At 37.1% G+C, this 20,570-nt stretch overlaps 1 protein-coding gene across 2 annotated transcripts in view; it reads left to right on the top strand.

The window, feature by feature from the left end:
- The first annotated feature begins 5,915 nt into the window (after positions 1–5,915).
- Positions 5,916–20,570, top strand: part of GEX2 (gamete expressed 2) — a 48,390-nt gene continuing 33,735 nt past the window's right edge. For both annotated transcript variants that reach the window (XR_016429787.1, XM_089994897.1), the window contains exons 1-8: positions 5,916–6,029; positions 6,845–7,180; positions 8,595–8,933; positions 9,583–9,909; positions 10,674–10,880; positions 12,347–12,426; positions 12,514–12,655; positions 12,937–13,245. Coding sequence is in view for 1 of the 2 variants with exons in the window: in XM_089994897.1 (XP_089851023.1) it covers positions 5,951–6,029; positions 6,845–7,180; positions 8,595–8,933; positions 9,583–9,909; positions 10,674–10,880; positions 12,347–12,426; positions 12,514–12,655; positions 12,937–13,245 (1,819 nt within the window). In the remaining variant the exon portion in view is untranslated. The remainder of the gene's footprint in view (positions 6,030–6,844; positions 7,181–8,594; positions 8,934–9,582; positions 9,910–10,673; positions 10,881–12,346; positions 12,427–12,513; positions 12,656–12,936; positions 13,246–20,570) is intronic.

The raw sequence follows: 20,570 nt of genomic DNA on the forward strand, positions 1-20,570 counted from the left end.
TATAAAAAGGGGCATTGACACTGCCCCCCCTACTTCTCTCTCTCTCTCTCTCTCTCTCTCTCTCTCTTCCTCCAAATCCCATGCCCCATCTAAAGTCTGGACTAGGGTTGAAGGTACTCCTATAGAGGTTGCACAAGTTGGAAGAAGGTATGCAATACAAAAGGAAGGATCTTCACGGTAGTGGATTTTGTTTCGGTGTTCAGTTTTAATTTTTTGGCTTTTCGAGGTAGGTACACTTAGCCTTGCTTATGTACATGGTATTAAGTTGCATGTGCATGTTATGGTCCACAAATGCCCAACAACATATGAATATCAGCCAAGCATAATGGTGTGGTTGATATCATAGTGTTTTTAGAAGAATAAATCTAAAAAAAAATGATTTTGAAAAAAATCAGGTTTTGGAGAGATTCATGTCTCTTTCTTGGAATCGATTTTGAGTTGGATATTTAATGTGTATGGATGCATGTATGATCTATATTTTTATTTCAGATCCATGATTATGTCGATTTGGATGTTTGATCCAACCTCTAACACATGGTTTTGTAAGAACCGATTTTTTGATATTTAAATGCTTGCTTTTTTAAAGTCGTCTCTTTATAAGATTCTTGATTTTTTAGTATGAATTGTGTGTCGACCATTGTTATGATATTTTTCTATGTAATACCAACATGCATAGAGGTTACATGTATGTATATGATGAATCTATGATGAATCTATGATGAATAAAAAAAATCATTTAATGCATGTATTAATGTTTTTTTTTATAAGCTTACGTATAGTGTAATTTTACTTTAGTTTTCGAGCATGTGTATGTTGGTGAAAATTTCAAAGTTTGTATTAATGTGTTATCAGTCTTTGTTTCATGCTTGGACTGACATCATGTTGTGATTAGAGGTTTTGAAGAACACCAATTAATTTTTTGACAAAAACAATTTTAGGAAAAACCCCATAATTCATGATATTGCTTAGGAAAAACATGTTTGATGTTTTTATATTAATGATGATTGTTTGTTTGAAATAAGATCAGTATGTATGATGTTAGAACCATGTTTATTTTGATAATTATGGTACACACTTGATAGATATGCAAAATAAAAATAAAAATCCCAAATATGAAAACTCGATTTTTGAGTTATGGAGTCTCTTTTCTAGACAGATAATTTTTATGAGCTTATGTTGTTAGATTATGTGTTGATGCTCATGTACAATATGATTTGGATCAGGTTTATATTTAAACTAATATAGGTATGCATGACTGAATTAGAGATACATAAATAAGTTCATGTATTCTGAAATCAATTAGGGTTTATGGGAGCCTTCCAAAAAAAAAATGGCTTACATGATTTTATTTTTAGTTGTGCCAAATTATTTTGTGATCAGTCTGTGTAAATTTATGTTTAGGATAGGTTTGATATAATATATGCATGACTGATATGACATCAAAAAATAAATCCCAATTGGTGCAATACAAATTTGGTGTTTTGAACCTTTATTTTGGAAAAATGGCTTTTATGTGATTCAAGATTTATTTTTATGAATTAAATTAATTAATAAATAGAATAATTCTTTTTTATTTCATGTTTAAACTCATGTTAAATATGTATGAATGACTAAACATTTGACAATATTTATGAGAAATCATTTTTGGCTTAGGGATGTGTTCGTTTGGAAAATAAGTTTTTCTTTGCCAATTACGAGTAAATTCAGGTGTTGCAATAATATTATGTGCTGAATCACTTTTTGAACTGCATGTAGACGCCATTAGATGTGAACTTAATACTGTATTTGAGATGAACCCTTGCGAAACTTTGTGCGGTTGTGGGGTATTTTATCTCGGATGACCCAAAAGAATAAATTGTTTCTCCCAAATTATAAATCCTAAAAATATGAGATTTTAAGAAGTAATTTTAGACATATGAAGTGACTAAAAAAAATTTCAGGTCTGAAATCAATTGTCATAGTGCATGGGTGTGAATTTCTAAAAATTTTGGGTTTTTGGATAATCCAATTTTGGTGAATATGCATGTAATTATGAATATGTTTGTTATATATGCATGCTTATTATGATATATTGTATGTGTTTATGATGTATAAAATGTTTGTAATGTGTATATGATGTTATGAATGCATATAATACTATTACATGCAGTATGTGAGTATGAGATGCATACAGAGTTATAAATGCACATAGTGTTGTGATGTGCAACATGTGGCCATAATATAATCATGTTAAAATGCTTGCATATATCATATAATTTCAATGTCAATGCAGTATGTCATGTATGTGTTTATGCATTAAACTAGAAAAACCATATATGTGCATGTGTATGCTCATACTTTCATGTTGAGCTGGGGTTCCAAATGAGAATCATGACATACTTGATGCAATGGGTTATCCCTGTGAAATAACTGCATTGACTTATGACCTAATGAAGATAACTCAAATTTGAGATTCTGAGTACCTAACAAGGGTATATTGTATCGGAAGTCCTAGGTCTACCTTGGAGAGGGTAGGTGGTACAAACTCCTTGAACTATTGAATTGTTAAAAATCCTTCGAGTGACAATGACTTGGTTTGTCCCCAATCCTTGGAGTTAGGGGGGCGTGCTATCAATATTTGTCTTAGGCGATATGTCCAGAAGTGTATGATCGATCTTGTTTGGTTTGCACCACTGAGGGAGCTTCTCTCGATCATAGACTGTTCTCGTGGGCATACAACTTAGTCAATCATTCAATTTTTTTAAAGATATATAGTATAATAAACACCTAATTGGTATCGTTTGTTTAATGAAATACCCTTCAAGTACCCAATAGGGTTGGTAAATAAGACAAACAATGCATTAGTTGATTTGGTACACTTTATGCTTATATAGTTGCATTTATATTTTCTCTTTATTGAAAGCATGCATTTAATATTGTTAATATTCAATTGATGATATGTCCTGATAAAGGGTTACCTAAGTTAATAGTTGTGATTATCATGTTCATATTCTGAATTAATGTTGATTACTTGCATGCTTATTTTCCTGTATGCACACTTTGATAATGTGTTGCCTACTGGACTTATTGAAGTCTGGCCCTCTACATTTTATACAAATATAGGTAATGAATGAGCAAGGTTGGAGCAATTGTGGGATGTTGTGAGGGTGCCATGTGAACCAATCATTTGAATCCCAAGGACTTTCTTTTGATTATTTGAATTATCAAATTTTAGACTGGATGTATAAATATTATATTTATGTGGTGAACATTTAATTTGATTTATGTATGAATGCGATGTTTAAATGCCTGTAACCTGCTAAAATTTTTTAACCAAAAGAAAAAAATGATGTTTCCAATACCTAAGAAAAGAGTTTTTTTTTACGTAACATTATCAATTCAGTTTGCCTTTGGTAGTTTTGTACTGAATTTGGTTCTAAGAGGCTAAGACACACTCACGTTTGTGCTCAGGTAAGCCATCTAGTTTTTGCTACGGTTAGAGTGTAGCCATTGATAAGGTTATTGCATCATTACATATTAGAATCAATAATTTAAAAAAAAATACATATTTTTCGGGTAAAAACTTTTGAGCGTTACGCATGCTCCATTTCTTAATTTGTTCATTCAAGGTTTTTTTGGATATTTTTTGTTTTTTCAGTTTTTTTTTGTAATTTTATACCTTTTTAATGGTAAGATTGTGGTTCGTTTAGGCTATAGATTCCATTGGGCTCTTGCCTTTTGTCTAAATAAATAATTTTTTGAAGTATTTTATTTGGTTTGATGTTACAATCCGTAGAATCACCAAATGATATTTATGTTAAATTTTTTGTTATTTATTTATTTGTTTACTTACTGAATTTTGGAGAGAATTTTTGGTATTGTTGTCATATTCAATGATGTTTCTTTCTAATTTCAATCATAGTTTTGTTAGTGTAACTAAATCCTTCCCTTTGCTTGTTTTTGTGCATCATACGAGCACATTCCTAAAAAACTAAGCAATTGTCTTAAGCTTTTGTAAAACACCCTTTTTTTTCAAAATTTCAATTACAAAACATTGTCAACTTTTAGCACCAAATATGCTCTTAGATTGTTTTGGCATTTTCTAAGAAGGCCTAAGAGTTTTCCATCTAAACAAAAAGGATCTTATTATAAAAAAAGTTTTGTTTATTTTGTTATACATATGGTGATTTTTTTTCCTTCTCTTGAATCTCAACATGGCCTCTCTCTCTCTCTCTCTCTCTCTCTTGGTAGTACAATTGAATCTTTTTTTTTGTGCACCGCATGAGCACATTACTAGTTAACATAATGCATAATATTTGATAGGGTTTGGGTTTTTTATTTAGTTTATTTCTTAATAGTGTGACTGCTTAATTAGGGTTGTAGGGTTTTTTGTGTTTTTTCTTCAATTAGCATTAGGCATGACATGAATATTTAATTAAGTATTTTCATAAATTTTTAATCAATATTAAACATATTCCATTAATGCATGCTTGATTTTGATTGGATTTTTTGTGATTTTATTTTGTTTTTCAATTAGTATACCTATGAATGATGATTATTAGGATTTAGGGTCTTTTTATTAGGTTTTTTTTTAAGTGGAGTAAATGTTCAGTTATGGTTTTAGGGTTTTGTATTTTTCAATTAGCATTAGGCATGTCATGAACATTTAATTAGGTATTTCTGTGGGGTTTTTCAATCAACATTAAACATGATTTGATGAATGCGTGCTTGATTTTGGTAAAAGTTAATGATGTTTGTTAGGATTTAGGGTCCTTTTATTTATTTTTAATATCATAAATGTTTAGTTATGGTTTTAAGGTTTTTATGTTGTTTTTTCAATTAGCATTAAGTATTTCTTTACTTTTTTCAATCAACATTAAACATGATTTAATGAATGCATGCTTGATTTTGGTTAGAATTATAAGTTTTTTTCTTCAATTAGCATATTTATGAATAATACTTGTTATGATTTAACATTTTAATTTAGTTTTTTTATTGTGCGTCTGTGCCTACCCTAGTTTAGATTCCTGGCTCCTCCCCTGCCTATACGACTTATACCTTACAAAATGGCAGGAGAGCATTTTGTAGCCAAGGCATTTTATTTTTGCATTCATCTGGTAAGGGCGAGGGATTTTTCACTTAATACAATCATATATTAAGAATATACCGAGCGCTTGTGTCTACAAGAAGTAGTGGTACAAATGGATTTGATATAGTCAGACCAATCTAAGTTTGACATGCTATCTGGCCTTGGATCCTTTAAGTAAAACCCGAATGTGCATTAGGATCATATTTGGATATGTTAAATAGGATTACTTTCGGACTTGGTTCAGATTCAGATTGGTACTTTAAGATTTTTTTCATATGTAAATATCTTATTTTTATTTATTTTTTGACAGACCTCGTATTACCACATATATCTTGGTTCTGGATTCAACCTTTCCTCATCAAATCTATTTTTTTCACTTCAGATTCAAGTTTTGATCTGGCATAATTCGATTTGGTTTGCACCACTACTTGGGGAGAGAGAGAGGGAGAGTGCCATTTTCCCGCCTCCCTCCTGAATGTTTAGTTTCTCTCTCCTACTTTCTGTAACCGCCAATACCTATGAACACCCACTTCCCCACAAAATGCTCGTTCAGGAGGTGAGGGAGGGAAGGGAAAACAGCGGGGTCTCTCTCTCTCTTTCTCTCTGTAAACAAGGAGGATCACCCTTAAGGAAAGTAAACTCTGCTCTATATTCAGATACCCATTTCTAATTATGCCGCAGAATTGTGGTTGTGTGTGTGTGTATGTGTGTGCGTGTGTGTGTTTGATGTATACTCAGTGATGCCAATGCGATCTTACATATATTTCATTGCCAGAAGCTTCTTTTTTTCCTTTTACTTGCAATTCAGTTACCCCTCATAACGTGATCGATTTTATGAATTAACAGGAATTGGTTGGACGCTGGTGATGCTTGTTTTTTAAAATGAGTCACGCCGTCAGGGTTATCTGCCTTTTCTTGCTCCTGCATCATCTGTCTTCTTTCGGGTTTGCGTCAGATAATGGTATGTGATAAATCCAAGAAACCGCATCTGATTTGGAACTCCCATCCTAACAAACAAGATTATTAAGTCCCGCACTTGGTAAAAGAACCCTAAAGCACCATCTATTTGGTGTGTAAGTTTTGGAATTCTAAGGAAATCCTGCTTAAATGACAATTCTGAGTGGAAACTACCCATATGCACCTCTTAGTAGACCGTGAAGAAGTATCCTATTTTTTCGCTATACCATGTCATTAGAGAATTACCCGAGTAAACAGAAATGCCGATGATGGATGCTTTTCAACAAGATCATAAACCCTAGTTATCATCTACATGAGCTGTCCATTTAAAGGGTATATGTAGAATTGAAGCCAGAGAGGATTTTATAAATCGTCTTATCAATCATCTTGTACAATATATTGCTTCCATGTATGACGAAAGGGACTAGGGACACACTATTTTTTCGTAATTTTCTATTAAAATATTGCACAAGAGGACACGACATGGGGTTAAATTGGAGTATCCTGTGACATGGCTTCCAAGTCATTTTCCTTCTTTCGATGCATTTTATTGGCACTTATAATGAATTCTATTTCGTATATATAAATTTGGGATTCACTACATCAGTGTCTTATTCAAAAGGTGTAGGACAAATAAGGCTATCAACTAATTGCTTATATGGAGTCGAATCACCTGCAAGTATTCTTTCTAAATTTTTTAGCTAACATTCAGCTCTTTAGGGGTTTTAAGAAGTGTGGGTATTTAGCAACAATAGATTTTGTCTGAAGTGGTCAATTTGCTCTGTCTCATGACGTTCGGTGCTTGTTTTTGTTTTTCAGGTGAATTATCACCTTTTGGGATGAATGTTAGATGGCTAAGTGATTCGTCTGCATTCAAGGCAGGTGACATAGTAGCTATCAAGATCAATATAATTGATAAAGTTGGTCATGATATAAATCCTTTTCCCAGTGGAGATGTTGTTGCTTTTAACCTCTCTGTGAATGGAACAAATGGAAATAGTTCATATGTGTCAGGTGTCTCTTCGTCTTTCGATGTGAATTCTACATCTTGGAGTATTACATTTATTCCATTGGTCGTTGGATTATTTTCTGCTAATGTCAGTGCTGATTATGTTGGGATCTGTAATTCTTCACTTCACTTTAGTGTTACAGCAGGTATTACTGGCACTGCCTTTATTTTAATAAATAAAGCTGTTATTCTTAGTTTTCTTCTACTTCATCAGTGTCTGTATTATTTTCTAAGAAGCAGCATATCTTGTAATTATTTCTTGAAAAGTGGAAGTGACCTTTTTTGCTCCAAAAAGTAATGATGTATTTCAATAGATGCCATTACCTTGGAGGGTGTTTCGATCATTTGAATCAGTTGAATGTGGCTAATATTAATATAGTTAATCTAATGTTCTCTCTCTCTATGTATATATGTATGTATTCTGCACATATACACATACCACACAATTGAGGAAGTGATTAAAAGGAAATCTTGATACATGAATTGATGGAGCGATAAAGGCTATGTCACAGTGACACGCCTAAATGGTCTCGTGCCATGTGTGACATGTGCGGACACAAAGTCCAACACGATTTTGCACATGATACACATATGACACATTCCTAAACGTGTCAGACTTGTGTCTTAGGTTAGTTCAGATTTAACCTATTAAAAAAAGTCGTTTGTTATGCCACCTCTCCACACACACACACACACACACACACACAGAGAGAGAGAGAGAGAGAGAGAGAGAGAGAGAGAGAGAGAGAGAGAGAGAGAGAGAGAGAGAGAGAGAGAGAGAGAGAGAGAGAGAGAGAGAGAGAGAGGATGACATGTCAGAGAAATGACATGCCACTTTTTTACTTTTTGTCAATCATATATAGTAGAGAAAGACACTTCTATTTAAGTAAATATTATGAAAATACCCTTTTCTAAATGGTTATTTAAAATATTATATAGTAGTCATATTACATTGATATAAAAATGTTTTTATAGGCACTTAAAACAATACAAAACATTTTATATTAATATAAAATACTTTATATATATATACCCGTGTCGACGTGTCATACTTTCAAGATTTTGTTGAATCAGTGGCATGTTTCCGAGTCACATACATGTAGGTACTCATATCTTTGTGACATAAGATAAAGGTTGATATGGCTAAATGAAAAAGCTTTTGGAAAGGGTGCAATGGGAGACTAATTGATTTTCATACATGATAGACGTTGATCAGGATACTGGTTTTTATAATTTTCAGTCACATTTCTATAGTATTTATATATGATATAAATACCCATGTGTGTACATGCGCGAGTGCGTGCATGTGCATGTGTACATGTGTGCACACATGTCTGTGTGTACATTTATGCCTATGAATAGTGCATTCTAGTTTAGACTGAAATTGCCAACTTTTTGCACTTATATCTTTGTAATTCTTTTAGCAAATAGCTAATCATTGTTAAAGTCTCAGAAACCTGAAAATGCATTACAAGATTTTATTTTTGTGTTTCTTAGGCTGCTCATGTGAATAGTAGATGGAATATTACAAACTGCTTTGATATTTTACATGATGTGTAGGATCAATATACCCACCTGCTTGCATGGTTGAATGGAAGGATTTGGAAAATGAGTTTATAGCTGGATCAAAGGCTAATATTTTGATACATCCTAGTGATGCATTTGGAAATGATGTGCCTTTGATGAACATCATAGCACAGCCACACAACTATATGGTGTCAGCCTTATTTAGAGATGGTCGTGTTGCAGATGTGCAGAACATTACCTCTTTGGTGCATGAAGAAACTGGCCAGATTCTTATTGAGTTTATTGTCACCACAGCTGGAAGCCTTTTGTTACATGTTAAGGCTGAAAATCAATCCTTATGTGGATCTCCTCTGCCTTTTCTTGTAAATCCAGGTATAGATGGTACTATGGGTATTCTAAGATTTTGACAACTTTGACATCCGTTTCATCCAAATATGCTCTTTCTTTATTCTCCATATCCAAATAATTCAATTTGTTGGCTTGCAACTGTTGATGGAACTTATACATTATCTAAAATCATGTAATCGAGTATCTATCCATTAATTCCTTTTGTTTTTTTGGATATCTTATTTTACAAGGATGGATCTCTATGGATGCATAGAACTAGTAAAATGAAAAAAAAGAAATACTTTAGTGATCCAGTTGCAATAAGTTTGAAGTTGTGTAACATTGCATACTTAATCTTGGTGGTACCAAATTTATTTTCCATTAATTGAATTAATTTATATATAAAATCGAAATAGATGATGATTTATGAGGAAACAGAGCAGGAAATATTGGTCTTTTTTATTTGAACATTTATAGCTACAAAGCATGTTTGGAAGCTGTTTTTTTTTCCTTTTCAAAAGGAGCATTTTCTGGAATCTGTTATTTTTATTGAAATACTTGTATGCTTTTTTAGCCAAATAACAATGTTTGCTTACGTGTTTTTTCATGTATTTGAAGATTTGGCATTTATAGAATTTCTCCTTAGCACTCATCATATGCTGTCTCACTAGAGCTACCTTGAACTTTCTTACAGGACCTTTGGATATCACTAAATGTTTTGCCAAGTGGAATTATGAAACAAATGTTTTGCAAGTGTTTTCCTTGTTGGAGATCTTTATATACCAGCAAGATGCATGTGGGAATTTAGTGCCGGGTTGGCATTCATTTGATGCTCATGTTGTGATGAAGTCAACAAACTTATCCGTCCCTATAACAGATATGACTTTTCAAGAAGTTCACCCAGGCATTCAGTCATTGACTTTTTCTGTAACTGAACCAGGGGATTTCGTGCTAACGATCTTTGATAGTGAGTGGTTTCAGCACATTTTCAACATGCCATACAACTACACCGTGTATATAGGTAACTAAATCGTTGACAAACTTCTCTGTTTTAGGGCATCGCCGTACTGATAATATTAACAAATGCAAAACAATTCTATAAGATCATTGCTTATTAAATTTCACTCTTCATGTCTGCTTACATGTTTCGATATCTTACTTTAATTGATTTAACATAAATGCAAATGACCATGTTGCCTTTGGTCACATGGTAAGAGTTTATCCAGTCATGCTGTCTATGCAACTGGTATTTTCTTTTAAAAATTATAACTTTTCTATTCAGAGATTTTCTTATGGTTCATCTTTTGTAATTCTTTCTTTGTCTACTAAATAAGCTAGGCAAGGCAACTTTTCATTGTTGTTTTTCTTTAGAAAAAAATATCTTGGACATTTGTTTAGGGTAACTAGGTAGGTGGTCCCTTATCAGCATTACATTGGACATTTTTAACACTGTACTCTGTATTTTGTACTGCTTATCTAAAGTTTTTGTTCTGATATGTTCATTCTATTCGTGATTTACATTCAACTGAATTGAAATATAAATTTTCTATGAACATTAACAAGATGCCATATGAGCTTAAGCTTCCTTTTAGCTTATTGAGGCTCAGGCTGATATCTATGTTTTTCTTCCTTGGCCCCTTCTTTGGCAGGCCTTTATGGAAAAACTTTTTGCAAGTTGGGAGACGGTGTTGCTATGAGATACTAATTTTCACTGTGGCATACATCTGCTGAGCTTTTGCATAATGGCATCTTGTTTGAATTAAAATTTCGGATATATTTTTTCAGGTTATTGCCATAGTTCGAACAGTGTTGTGAATGGATCTGGTGTAGCAGGTTCAGTTGCTGGTCAGGTTTCTTCCTTTTCTGTGTATCTTGAAGACACTTATCATAATCCTTCTCCAATTGAACTAGAAAGGCTTCGAGTACACATTTTAAGAAAAAGTGATTCTTACGGTGTGCATCCAAATATATCTCCTTTGCTGGTTGCAAATAGTAAGTTCATTCCTTACTGATCTTTCTAGATTATTTTTGGGGACTTTAAACTAGTGTCACAAAATTCACCTACATGTTAAAAAAATGAAATCGATTTCATCCAAACTTGTATTTTTAATACCTTTTACACAAGTAATTTTGACAAACAAATTAAAATCCCTCAGTTGATAGGGTTTTGGGAGAAGGAAAGTCATTTTGGCTGGACTATTATTTTTCTATCTATTTGTTGCAGTTTCTTTAAAATACAATTAATATTTTAGCTGAACTTTAACCTAATCATATCCATTTGTAACTTTTTAGTTTTTTCTCTTTTAACCATTAATGTTATGTCTTGTTCAGTTCTGGGGTATTTGTTATTATCTTTTTGTTTAGTTATATTATATCGTTTAATTATATATTTTTGAATTTGGGAAAGTATAAATTGAGTGCACTTTGTGTATGTTGTTTGCTGATGATATTGTTTTGATTGATGAGTCTAGAGCTGGGGTTAATGCTAAGTTAGAATTATGGAAACAGACATTGGAAGCAAGAGGTTTTAAGTTGAGTAAGAGTAAGACAAAATATATGGAATGTCGGTTTAGTAAGCAACAAAGTAGTGATGAAAGTGTAGTGAAGCTTGATGAGCAAGAAATACCGGTAGATGATTGTTTCAAATATTTGGGATCTATCATTCAGAAATTGAAGGAGATGTAAATCATAGGATAAAGGTTGGGTGGATGAAATGGAAAAGTGCAACTGGAGTGTTGTGCGATCGTAGAATGCCATTGCGGTTGAAGGAAAAGTTTTATAGGACGACTATTAGGCCCACTTTATTATATGGTACAAAATGTTGGGCTGCCAAGAGACATCATATTAAAAAATGAGTGTAGCTGAGATGGATGTGTGAAAATACAATAAAAGATAAGATTCAGAACGAGGAGATACATAAGAAGGTAGGCGTTGCACCCATTGAAAATAAGATGAGAGAGAATCGTTTACGGTGGTTTGAACATATTCGGCGAAGGCTTAATGATGCTCCAGTTAGAAGGATGGAGAAATGGGAAAATATATTAGTTAAAAGAGGTCGGGGTAGGCCTAGGAAGACTTGGATGGAGATGATAGGAAAGGATATGAATGCTTTGAACCTCACCGAGGACATGGCATTGGATAGAAATGATTGGAGGAGAAGGATTCATGTGGAAGACCCAGAATGATTTTCTTTTTTGGTTCATATCGCCGACCCCAATTGTTTTGGGATGAAGGCGTAGTTGTTGTTGTTGTTGTATAAATTGAGTGCACTTCAGGCGATTTATTTTATTAGTGTCTTAATGTCTTATGATGGTTATTTCAATTCCTATTTCTTGTAAACTTGTATTTTTAATTTTTAAAATGATAAAATTATGAACAAAAAATTTGTTATGATATGAATTTCTAACCATTGCTTTTGGATATTTTAACAACTATTAACCTTGTATATTCCTGTTTAGGTTCAGTTTCAGCACCCAGGCATGGTGTTAAGTGGGTTGATGTTAGTGATTTTGTGTTATATAGCAGCATGAACAACACAGTAAGGTCATTCTTTCACATTTTGATATAACAGAAAATAATCAATTGCATAGTTTATTTTGACATAAATGCACTCTTGACCTTGCAGTTTGATAAAGATGGGAAGATGGAGACATCTACTTTCAATGTCACATATACAACAGAAAAGTCTGGAAGCTATGAAATTTGGGTATTTTGTGGCAATATCCCTTTAAATGCTGGAAAACCATTCACATTGGATGTGTCACCAGGTACTTTTGTCTTTGAAATTTGCACCTTTTCATTCTTCTAGTGGCCATGGTAGCTCAACATGGCCTATAAATTTGAATCTTAATCTGCATAGTTGCTGCCTCACACAATGACTGTCCTGCGGATACTTCACTTTACACCTTGACCATATTCTGCAGCCTATTCATAATAGAGATGTCCTGAGTTATAGTTTTATCTGTATTTATGCTTCTACTAATATGCTAGTGATCAAGTTTCATCATGGTGCTGACAGATTCTTTGAAATACATGCTTTGAGTTGCAGGAAAAGTTGATATTTCTACTTCAAGCATTGCAAAGATTGATCCTGCTGTAAGGAAACAGGTCCAGAATGCAGTTGTGATTCAACTCTTAGATTCCTTCATGAATCCTATCTATTTCCAAAAATCAAAGCTGAGATTTGATGTTGATCTTAAACATAGTTCGAACTTTATGAGTGACTTGTTTGAGGACTATGAGAATGGGTCTTACATAGGCTATTATGTGGCAAATGAAACAGGAAGTTATGAAATATGTATCTTATTTGAGGAGCAAAAGTTAAATCCTTGTCCCTTCGAAGTTCAAGCATACAATAGTAAGTCATTTCTTGCTTGTGATCTTTTCTTTCTGAAGGTTGCTTGTTATTCATATAGAATAATAGAAACTAATTAAAACACTGGTTAGTGAATAGTGGTCAAGTAACTCTGTTTTTATAGTTTGTTGACCCTGTTAAAAGCAATATTCATAAATCTGGGGTGGTCATACGTAATTTAGCACAATTATGTATGCCTACTTGTAAACTTCCATTTTACTAATCCCTATTTAAGTAGGTGATTAATGAAAGACGTGCTCTCTCGCTCTATCTCTCTTTGTTATCTCTCTCTCGCCTCTCTAAAATAGATCAAAGGCTGGTAGTTTCAACATGGTATCAGAGGGTCTCCCTTCTGGGAAGACGTTGCTGCTGATCGTGGTGATGAGGCTGCTCTCCCTTCTGGGATGACGCTGCTGCTGCTGATCATGGTGATGAGGCTGCTGCTGATCGTGAAGCGTGAAGAAGAGTTGGATGTCGTGGATCGTGATCTGCTTGTGGACCTTAAAAATCAAATCGTGTCTGATCATCGTGATGCATAAGTAGAAGCACGCTGATCTGAAGACAGCGATTGAATCTGAAATAAAGAGATCACAGTTCAGATCTGAGTGGTATTGTCTTGGGTTTAAAATTTTTTAATGATGTTACACTATGTTGCAGTCAGCGATCTGACCGACAAATAGTGATCTGACCGAAAAAGACAGATCACTGTTGAATGTCTACGATCATATCATTACCGTGGAGATTAAATGGTAGGTGCTTCAGTCTTGAAGTTGGTAGTCTTTGCTTAAAAAATTTCTGTCTTGAAGTCTATAGTCTTTTCTTAAAAAATTATATATATTTTTTGGTTGTGGTGATGATCTGATCGCTATTCAGATCCGGAAGCAAGTTGCGCAGAAATAGTTGGGTTGTTAAAAAGTTTTTTTTGGTCGTGTCTAGTTGCTGTCCTTGGTGAGCAAATATTTTTTATATATGGCTGAGTCACTTGCTCAAGATAACGACCAAAAACAGAGGTCATTGGTGAATATAAGGCCTTTGCGAATCCATTTTCGTATGGATCTTCAGTTAAGCTAGATAATACTAATTATGCAAGGTAGTCTCTGTAATGAAATATGCGGAAAAGCAAAGAGTGCATTAAGCACTTGCAACATCCACTAAGGAACAAACAAAAGGGCTAACACCCAAACCCACAAGAGACAACACAACATAAAAATATAAAAGTCTCTTATTGAAAAGAGAGAGAGCTCTCTTAAGTGGAAAATACAAGAGGGGTTCACCCCTATTTATACACAAAGGAAGGAGAGGGGGGATGGCCAAGAGGCCTTAAAAGGAGAGCCACCTAGGGGCTCCCCATATAGTCGTTGGGAGCCCCCAACGGTCACAAATGTGACCGTTGGGGGCCCCATCGACTACATGGTGGGGCCCCTTTTGTGTGAGCAAAAAACATAAAAAAGAAAAATATAATTTACAAAAAATAAAAAGGAAAATAAAAGAAGAAAAACAAGTACCCCTATCGGGTATTTTAGACAAATACATATATATATAAATATATATATATATATATATAAATATATATATATATATATATATATATATATATATATATAAATATATATATATATATATGAATTACATGTATTTTAACAGTCTCGTACCTTCATGATGTCAGTTTCTGGTCATCGGAAAAAGTACGTCCTGTTGGAATTGGAGCCCATTGAAAGAACCGAAAAATATGTCACTTGGGACGAAGACAATGATATTGTGATGTCATAAATAATGAAGAGTGTACAACCTCATATAGCTGATGGATTGATTTATTATACCTCAACTAAACAAATGTGGGACAATCTCCGTGATACATATTCTCATGAAACCAATGTGAGTCGTATTCTACAAGTTGAGCAGGAAATTTACCAGTTGCAGCAAGGAGAACACATTTTGGCCCAATACTATGCCTCTATTAAATCTGCCTTTGAGATGCTAAATGCACACAGAGCCTTATGCTGCACCAAACAAAAGACCCATCAAGAGTAGACTATGGTTGCCTGGTTCCTTACAGGGTTATCATCTGATTTTTCAGTTGCTAAAGTTCAAATGCTTACTAGTTCTGATGTTCCTACTCTTACAGAAGCCTACAATCGTCTGAGTAGGCTTGCCATCACTCTTCCTCAAACCCAATCTGAATCACAGACATCAACCCTAGCAATCACCTCAAGTTGTGGAAGAGGTACTTTCTTGAATTTTCGAGGAAGAGGTCGCGGTCACAGTATAGGAGGAAGAGGAAGGATTCATGTACATATTGTGGTAAACTTGGACATCTTGAAGATAGGTGTTGGGATAAGACTGATTGACCTCCTATCCCATCACCTAAACCGAATGTGTCCAAGGCTCAAGTTGTGAAACTCGAGGCAGAGACTCCCACTGCCTCCTCCAGCGATTCGGTTATCCTCAGTCGTGCAAAGTACGATGAATTGTTGTCTCATCGGCTTCCTAGTTCGAGTGCTCCTATGCTTGTTGCTGATGTTGCATGTTCTACAGGTGATAGCCTGAGTTATCAAGGTAGTAGATGGATTATTGATTCAGGTGCCTCTAGACACTTGTCTGTGACTCCCCATAATTTTTCAAAGTTAAATCCTATTGCTGAACCTCGCAATGTTATACTTGCTGATGGGAGATCTTCTTGTTGTAGGCCAAGGAAACATTTCTATATCCCTCACACTTCAATTGACTAATGTCCTTCATGCTTCATTTCCTCAAAATTTATTGTCTGTTAGTCATCTTGCTAAGGAACATAACTGTAGGGTGATATTTGATCCTGTGTGTTGTATTTTTCAGGACTTGCTGACGGGGAAGAGGATTGGTGGAGGCCATGAGGAGGGTGGTGTCTATTATCTACATTAGCCAGTTGGACCCATGAATTCTGTGTCCGAGCCATCTTCCAGTACCTATCAGTGGCATCTTCGTCTTGGTCATGTTCCTTTACCAAAGCTTCGTAGACTTATTCTTCAGATTTCTTCGTCTGACTCATTCCAGTGTGACGCCTGTCAATTGGGCAAACATCACATAAGCTCCTTTCCTTCTAGTCAAAGTCCATCGAGTTAAGGAATGTTTGAGATTTTGCATGCTGATGTATGGGGACCTATTAGAGTTCCTAGTAGATCTCAGTGTCATTATTACTTAGTTATTGTTGATGATTTTTTAGATTGTCATGGGTTTTCTTAATAAAAGAAAGGTCAGAGGTTGCCTCCATTCTTATGTCTTTTGTCATTGAAATAAAGACTCAGTTTCATTCTCTTGTCAAGATTATCCGCACTGATAATGATCTCGAGTTCAAGTCTAATGAATTGTTTCGATTTTATCGAAATTGTGGCATCTGTCCTCAAACCACTTGTGCCCATACATCTCAGCAAAATGGAGTCGCTGAGAGAAAACATAGACATCTTCTAGATGTAGCTCGCACCCTTATGTTGCAATCAAATATGCCACCCTCATACTGGGGAGATGCCATTCTCACTGCTTGTTATCTCATTAATCGCATGCCTTCTTCATCATTGGAAGAACAAATTCCTTTTCAAATTCTCTATCCTAATGCTCCACTTTTTCCGATTTCTCCCAAAGTATTTGGATGTGTCCTTTGTTCATAAACTTGGACCCAATCGTGATAAATTATCTGCCCAAGCCATCAAGTGTGTCTTCATTGGATATTCAAAAAATAAAAAAGGATACTAGTGTTATAATCCCATCTCCCTTCGAGATTATGTTAGTGTAGATATATCTTTCTTTGAATCTGTTCCTTACTTTTCTACAGAGTTACCAATAGAGGAAGCGGGAGCGGGAAGCGGGAAGCGAGGCACTTTCAAAAATTTAGGAAGCGGGGAAGCGTGGGACCACTTAGAAGAAAATTATGAACTGTAAAACCCGCTAAAAAAAAAATATTTGGACCTGGGCCGGGTCGGGTCCGGACCCGACCCGGGCCCCTCTTCATTAGGGTTTTAATAATCCGACTCAGGAAGAGGATTTTAAATCCTCTTCCCGAGCGCCGCCCCCCTTCCACCTTCGATTTCGGGGAGATTAGGGGAAACCCATCGGGGTTTCCCCATTCATCGCCCCCCCTGAGGCTTTTAAAAGCCCTGCAGGGGGGCGGGGGAGGGCACACAACCCTTCGTCCCCAACACGCCGCCCTCGATCGACGCCTCCAGAGTCGCCACCCACCTCGCCTCCTCCCCTTCCAGGTACGCCCTCTATCTCAGTCTCCTCCTCCCTCTTCTCCCCCTCCCATCTCCCTTTCTGTCACCTCACCAGGACGCCGGCAGGCGGCACACGGCCCCTGCCCTCCCACCTTCCTCCTTGCCTTTGGAGACCCAACAAGGGGCCTACAGGGCCCTTGTCGTCCCCTTCCCTCTTTTGGGGGTTTCGCCGGAGTGCCAGCAGGGGGCCAAGGGCCCCTGCGACACCCCTTCGCCCCGATCTCTCTCTCTCTCTCTCTCTCTCTCTTCGGCAGGGGTTTGTCCACCTGCCATCGTCCTTTCACCGGACGGCAGGGGCTCGGCCCCTGCCGATTCGCTGTCGTCGGCAGGGGTGCGACCCCCTGCCGTCTCTGTGTTGTCGGCAGGGGAGCGACCCCTGCCGATTCATTTCTGTCAGCAGGGGCTAGCCCCCTGCCGATTCGCAGTCGTCGGCAGGGGTGCGACCCCTTGCCGTTTCAGTGTGGTCGGCAGGGGAGCGACCCCTGCCGATTCGTTGCTGTCGGCAGGGGCTAGCCCCCTGCCGATTCGCTGTCGTCGGCAGGGGTGCGACCCCCTGCCGTTTCAGTGTTGTCGGCAGGGGAGCGACCCCTGCCGATTCGTTGCTGTCGGCAGGGGCTAGCCCCCTGCCGATTCGCTGTCGTCGGCAGGGGTGCGACCCCCTGCCGTTTCAGTGTGGTCGGCAGGGGAGCGACCCCTGCCGATTCGTTGCTGTCGGCAGGGGCTAGCCCCCTGTCGCTTCGCTGCCGTCGGCAGGGGTGCGACCCCTGCCGCTTTAGTGTGGTCGGTAGGGGCTAGCCCCCTGCCGATTCGTTGTTTTCGGCAGTGGCTAGCCCCCTGCCACTTCGCTGTTGTCAGCAAGGGTGCGACCCCTGCCGCTTCAGTGCTGTCTGCGGGGGGGGGGGGGGGGGGGGCTCGTCCACTGCTGCCTCGCTATGTTTGACAATGGCTCTTTCTCTGCCGCTCCGTTGTCGTCGGCAGTCGGGGGATCACTCCGTGCCGCCTAATCCTACCCTTGCCTCGTTGCACCATTAATTAGATTAACATAATTAAATGTTTCACACTCTTGCAGAGTTTGCAACGAGTCCAGTTCGCGCTCCGCGGCCCGACCTTCGTATCATCCTCACCCGTAGACGTATGCATCTGCACGACATTCTGAGGTAGGGTAAAGTCGCACAAAAGGGCAATTGATGAACGTATTTAAGTTGAAATAATTAAGATGGCCATGCTAGATATGCTTAGAATTATATTGCTTCTGCGTTACATAATTTCTTGTCTGCATATTTATGAGTCGATGTATGATTTTACTCTTTGAGTATTAATTTGTGTATTTGCTCATGTGGTTGAAGGTGGTTTCGTACTTTTTGCAATACTTATGCCCTTAATTGCTTGCATATATTTTTGCCTGTTCGTTCCTATGGGTCGATGTACAATTTCATTCTTCGATCATTATTTTGCATAAGTTGATTATGAGTTGAGGTGTGGTTTCGTATTTCTCGAAATACATATGCCCTTGTTTGCTTGCTTCCACTTTTGCCTGCACGTTTCCTTTGAGTGAGGTACGATTTTGTGTCTCGTGTATTACTTATGACCTTATGTGTTTTCCTATCTAAGTAGACAATGTATGTTTCTGGTACCTTGTGTGTTACTTATGTGTTTTTCGCTTGATGTGCGGCATCGCAAGTCGAGAGGTGCTTGTCGTCATGTTATAACCTGCATATGCTCACACTTATGGTAAATATGTACCTACATAAATGTAGTCTTGTGCCCATCCTGATTTCACTTGTTTTCAAAACACTAGAAGTTGTGCATGTGCATTTCAGTTCTCTAAAAACGAGTTTCCTTCTGCGAACCCGGTGCTCTTCGAAATGCACAACTTTTGCAAAGTAAGATTAAGTCTTGCAGGATTGCGAAGTCACATTTGACCCCTCCCAAGTCCACACACTTGGGAGAAATGTTTATAACCTTGATTCAAGTTGCGGCTCAATTTACATAACCCCGATTGGGGGCATGAGCATATGAATGAGTGGGGTTCTGTTGAAGGACCCATTCCTTATGTATCAACCTAGTATCACATGTCGATACTAAGATAAATTTTGGATGCGAGTTTGATAGTGTTGCGCCTTGCGTGAATGACTTAATGTGGCATTATGACTTTTAAGGATGAATCGTGTCAAATGAGCACTCCTATATTCTTTGAATTGTTATGAAGTTGCGTGTTGGGTATTCCTTTTGAGAAGCCCACAGACCTCCCTGGTTCAATAATGCACAACATGTTAAGTACTTTGTTGATCGGACGAGAGATCCGAGATGACCTTGCATCACGAAATATGAAAAATGTTGAATTGAATTCAAGACTTATCTTGCCAGGATGTGTTGTATTAATCCTTTGGCAGATAATATCTGTTGGGGTTTCTTTTGTGGAACCATATCCCTTTTATCGTAGTCGTACTTATGACATGTACGACCGTACTTTTTGACAAGTACGTCTTCTTACGTTGCGATGATTGGATGAGTAGGTTGTGGCAACCTCGATGAGTGCAAATAACAAAATGTTGTGATCACCTAAATAAGTGATGTTTTCGCCTTCACCGGCAAGATACTCGAGTGGGTCGAAAGACCAGAGTATGTAGAATGAGTCTTCAGTTAACTACCCCTGATGTACTCATTCGAATCGCTGACTCCTGTCAGGAGAGAGGACAAGAATGTACAAAACTTCGATGGACAGGCCATTAATGGCAGTTACGAGCAAAAGACTCGGCTTCCCCAGTCATCGGAGTTAGGGGAATGGGACTACCATAATTATCCTAGGTGGTAGCTCTCCATGTTTGGGATGCATCTATTGTTTATGCTGCTTTGGGGATTTCTCTCTTGGTCACCGACCGTCCCCTTAGGTGCGGACTCAGTCAGCTATCCGAGTTATCATAAAATACATAGCATAATAAATCCCCGGATCAGTCTAGGCTGTTTCTAGAGTCGTGCCTTGTGCGTACCCGCTTGGCCAGTTAATATCGAAACATAATTTAAATCCGATCACACAATGTGTTCAGTTATGCACGTATGAAAGTTATAGGGTACAACAGGTTC

This window comes from Nuphar pumila, chromosome 2 (assembly GCF_984573655.1).
Source record: "Nuphar pumila chromosome 2, dmNupPumi1.hap1.1, whole genome shotgun sequence".
In the NCBI taxonomy this organism is placed as follows: domain Eukaryota; kingdom Viridiplantae; phylum Streptophyta; class Magnoliopsida; order Nymphaeales; family Nymphaeaceae; genus Nuphar; species Nuphar pumila.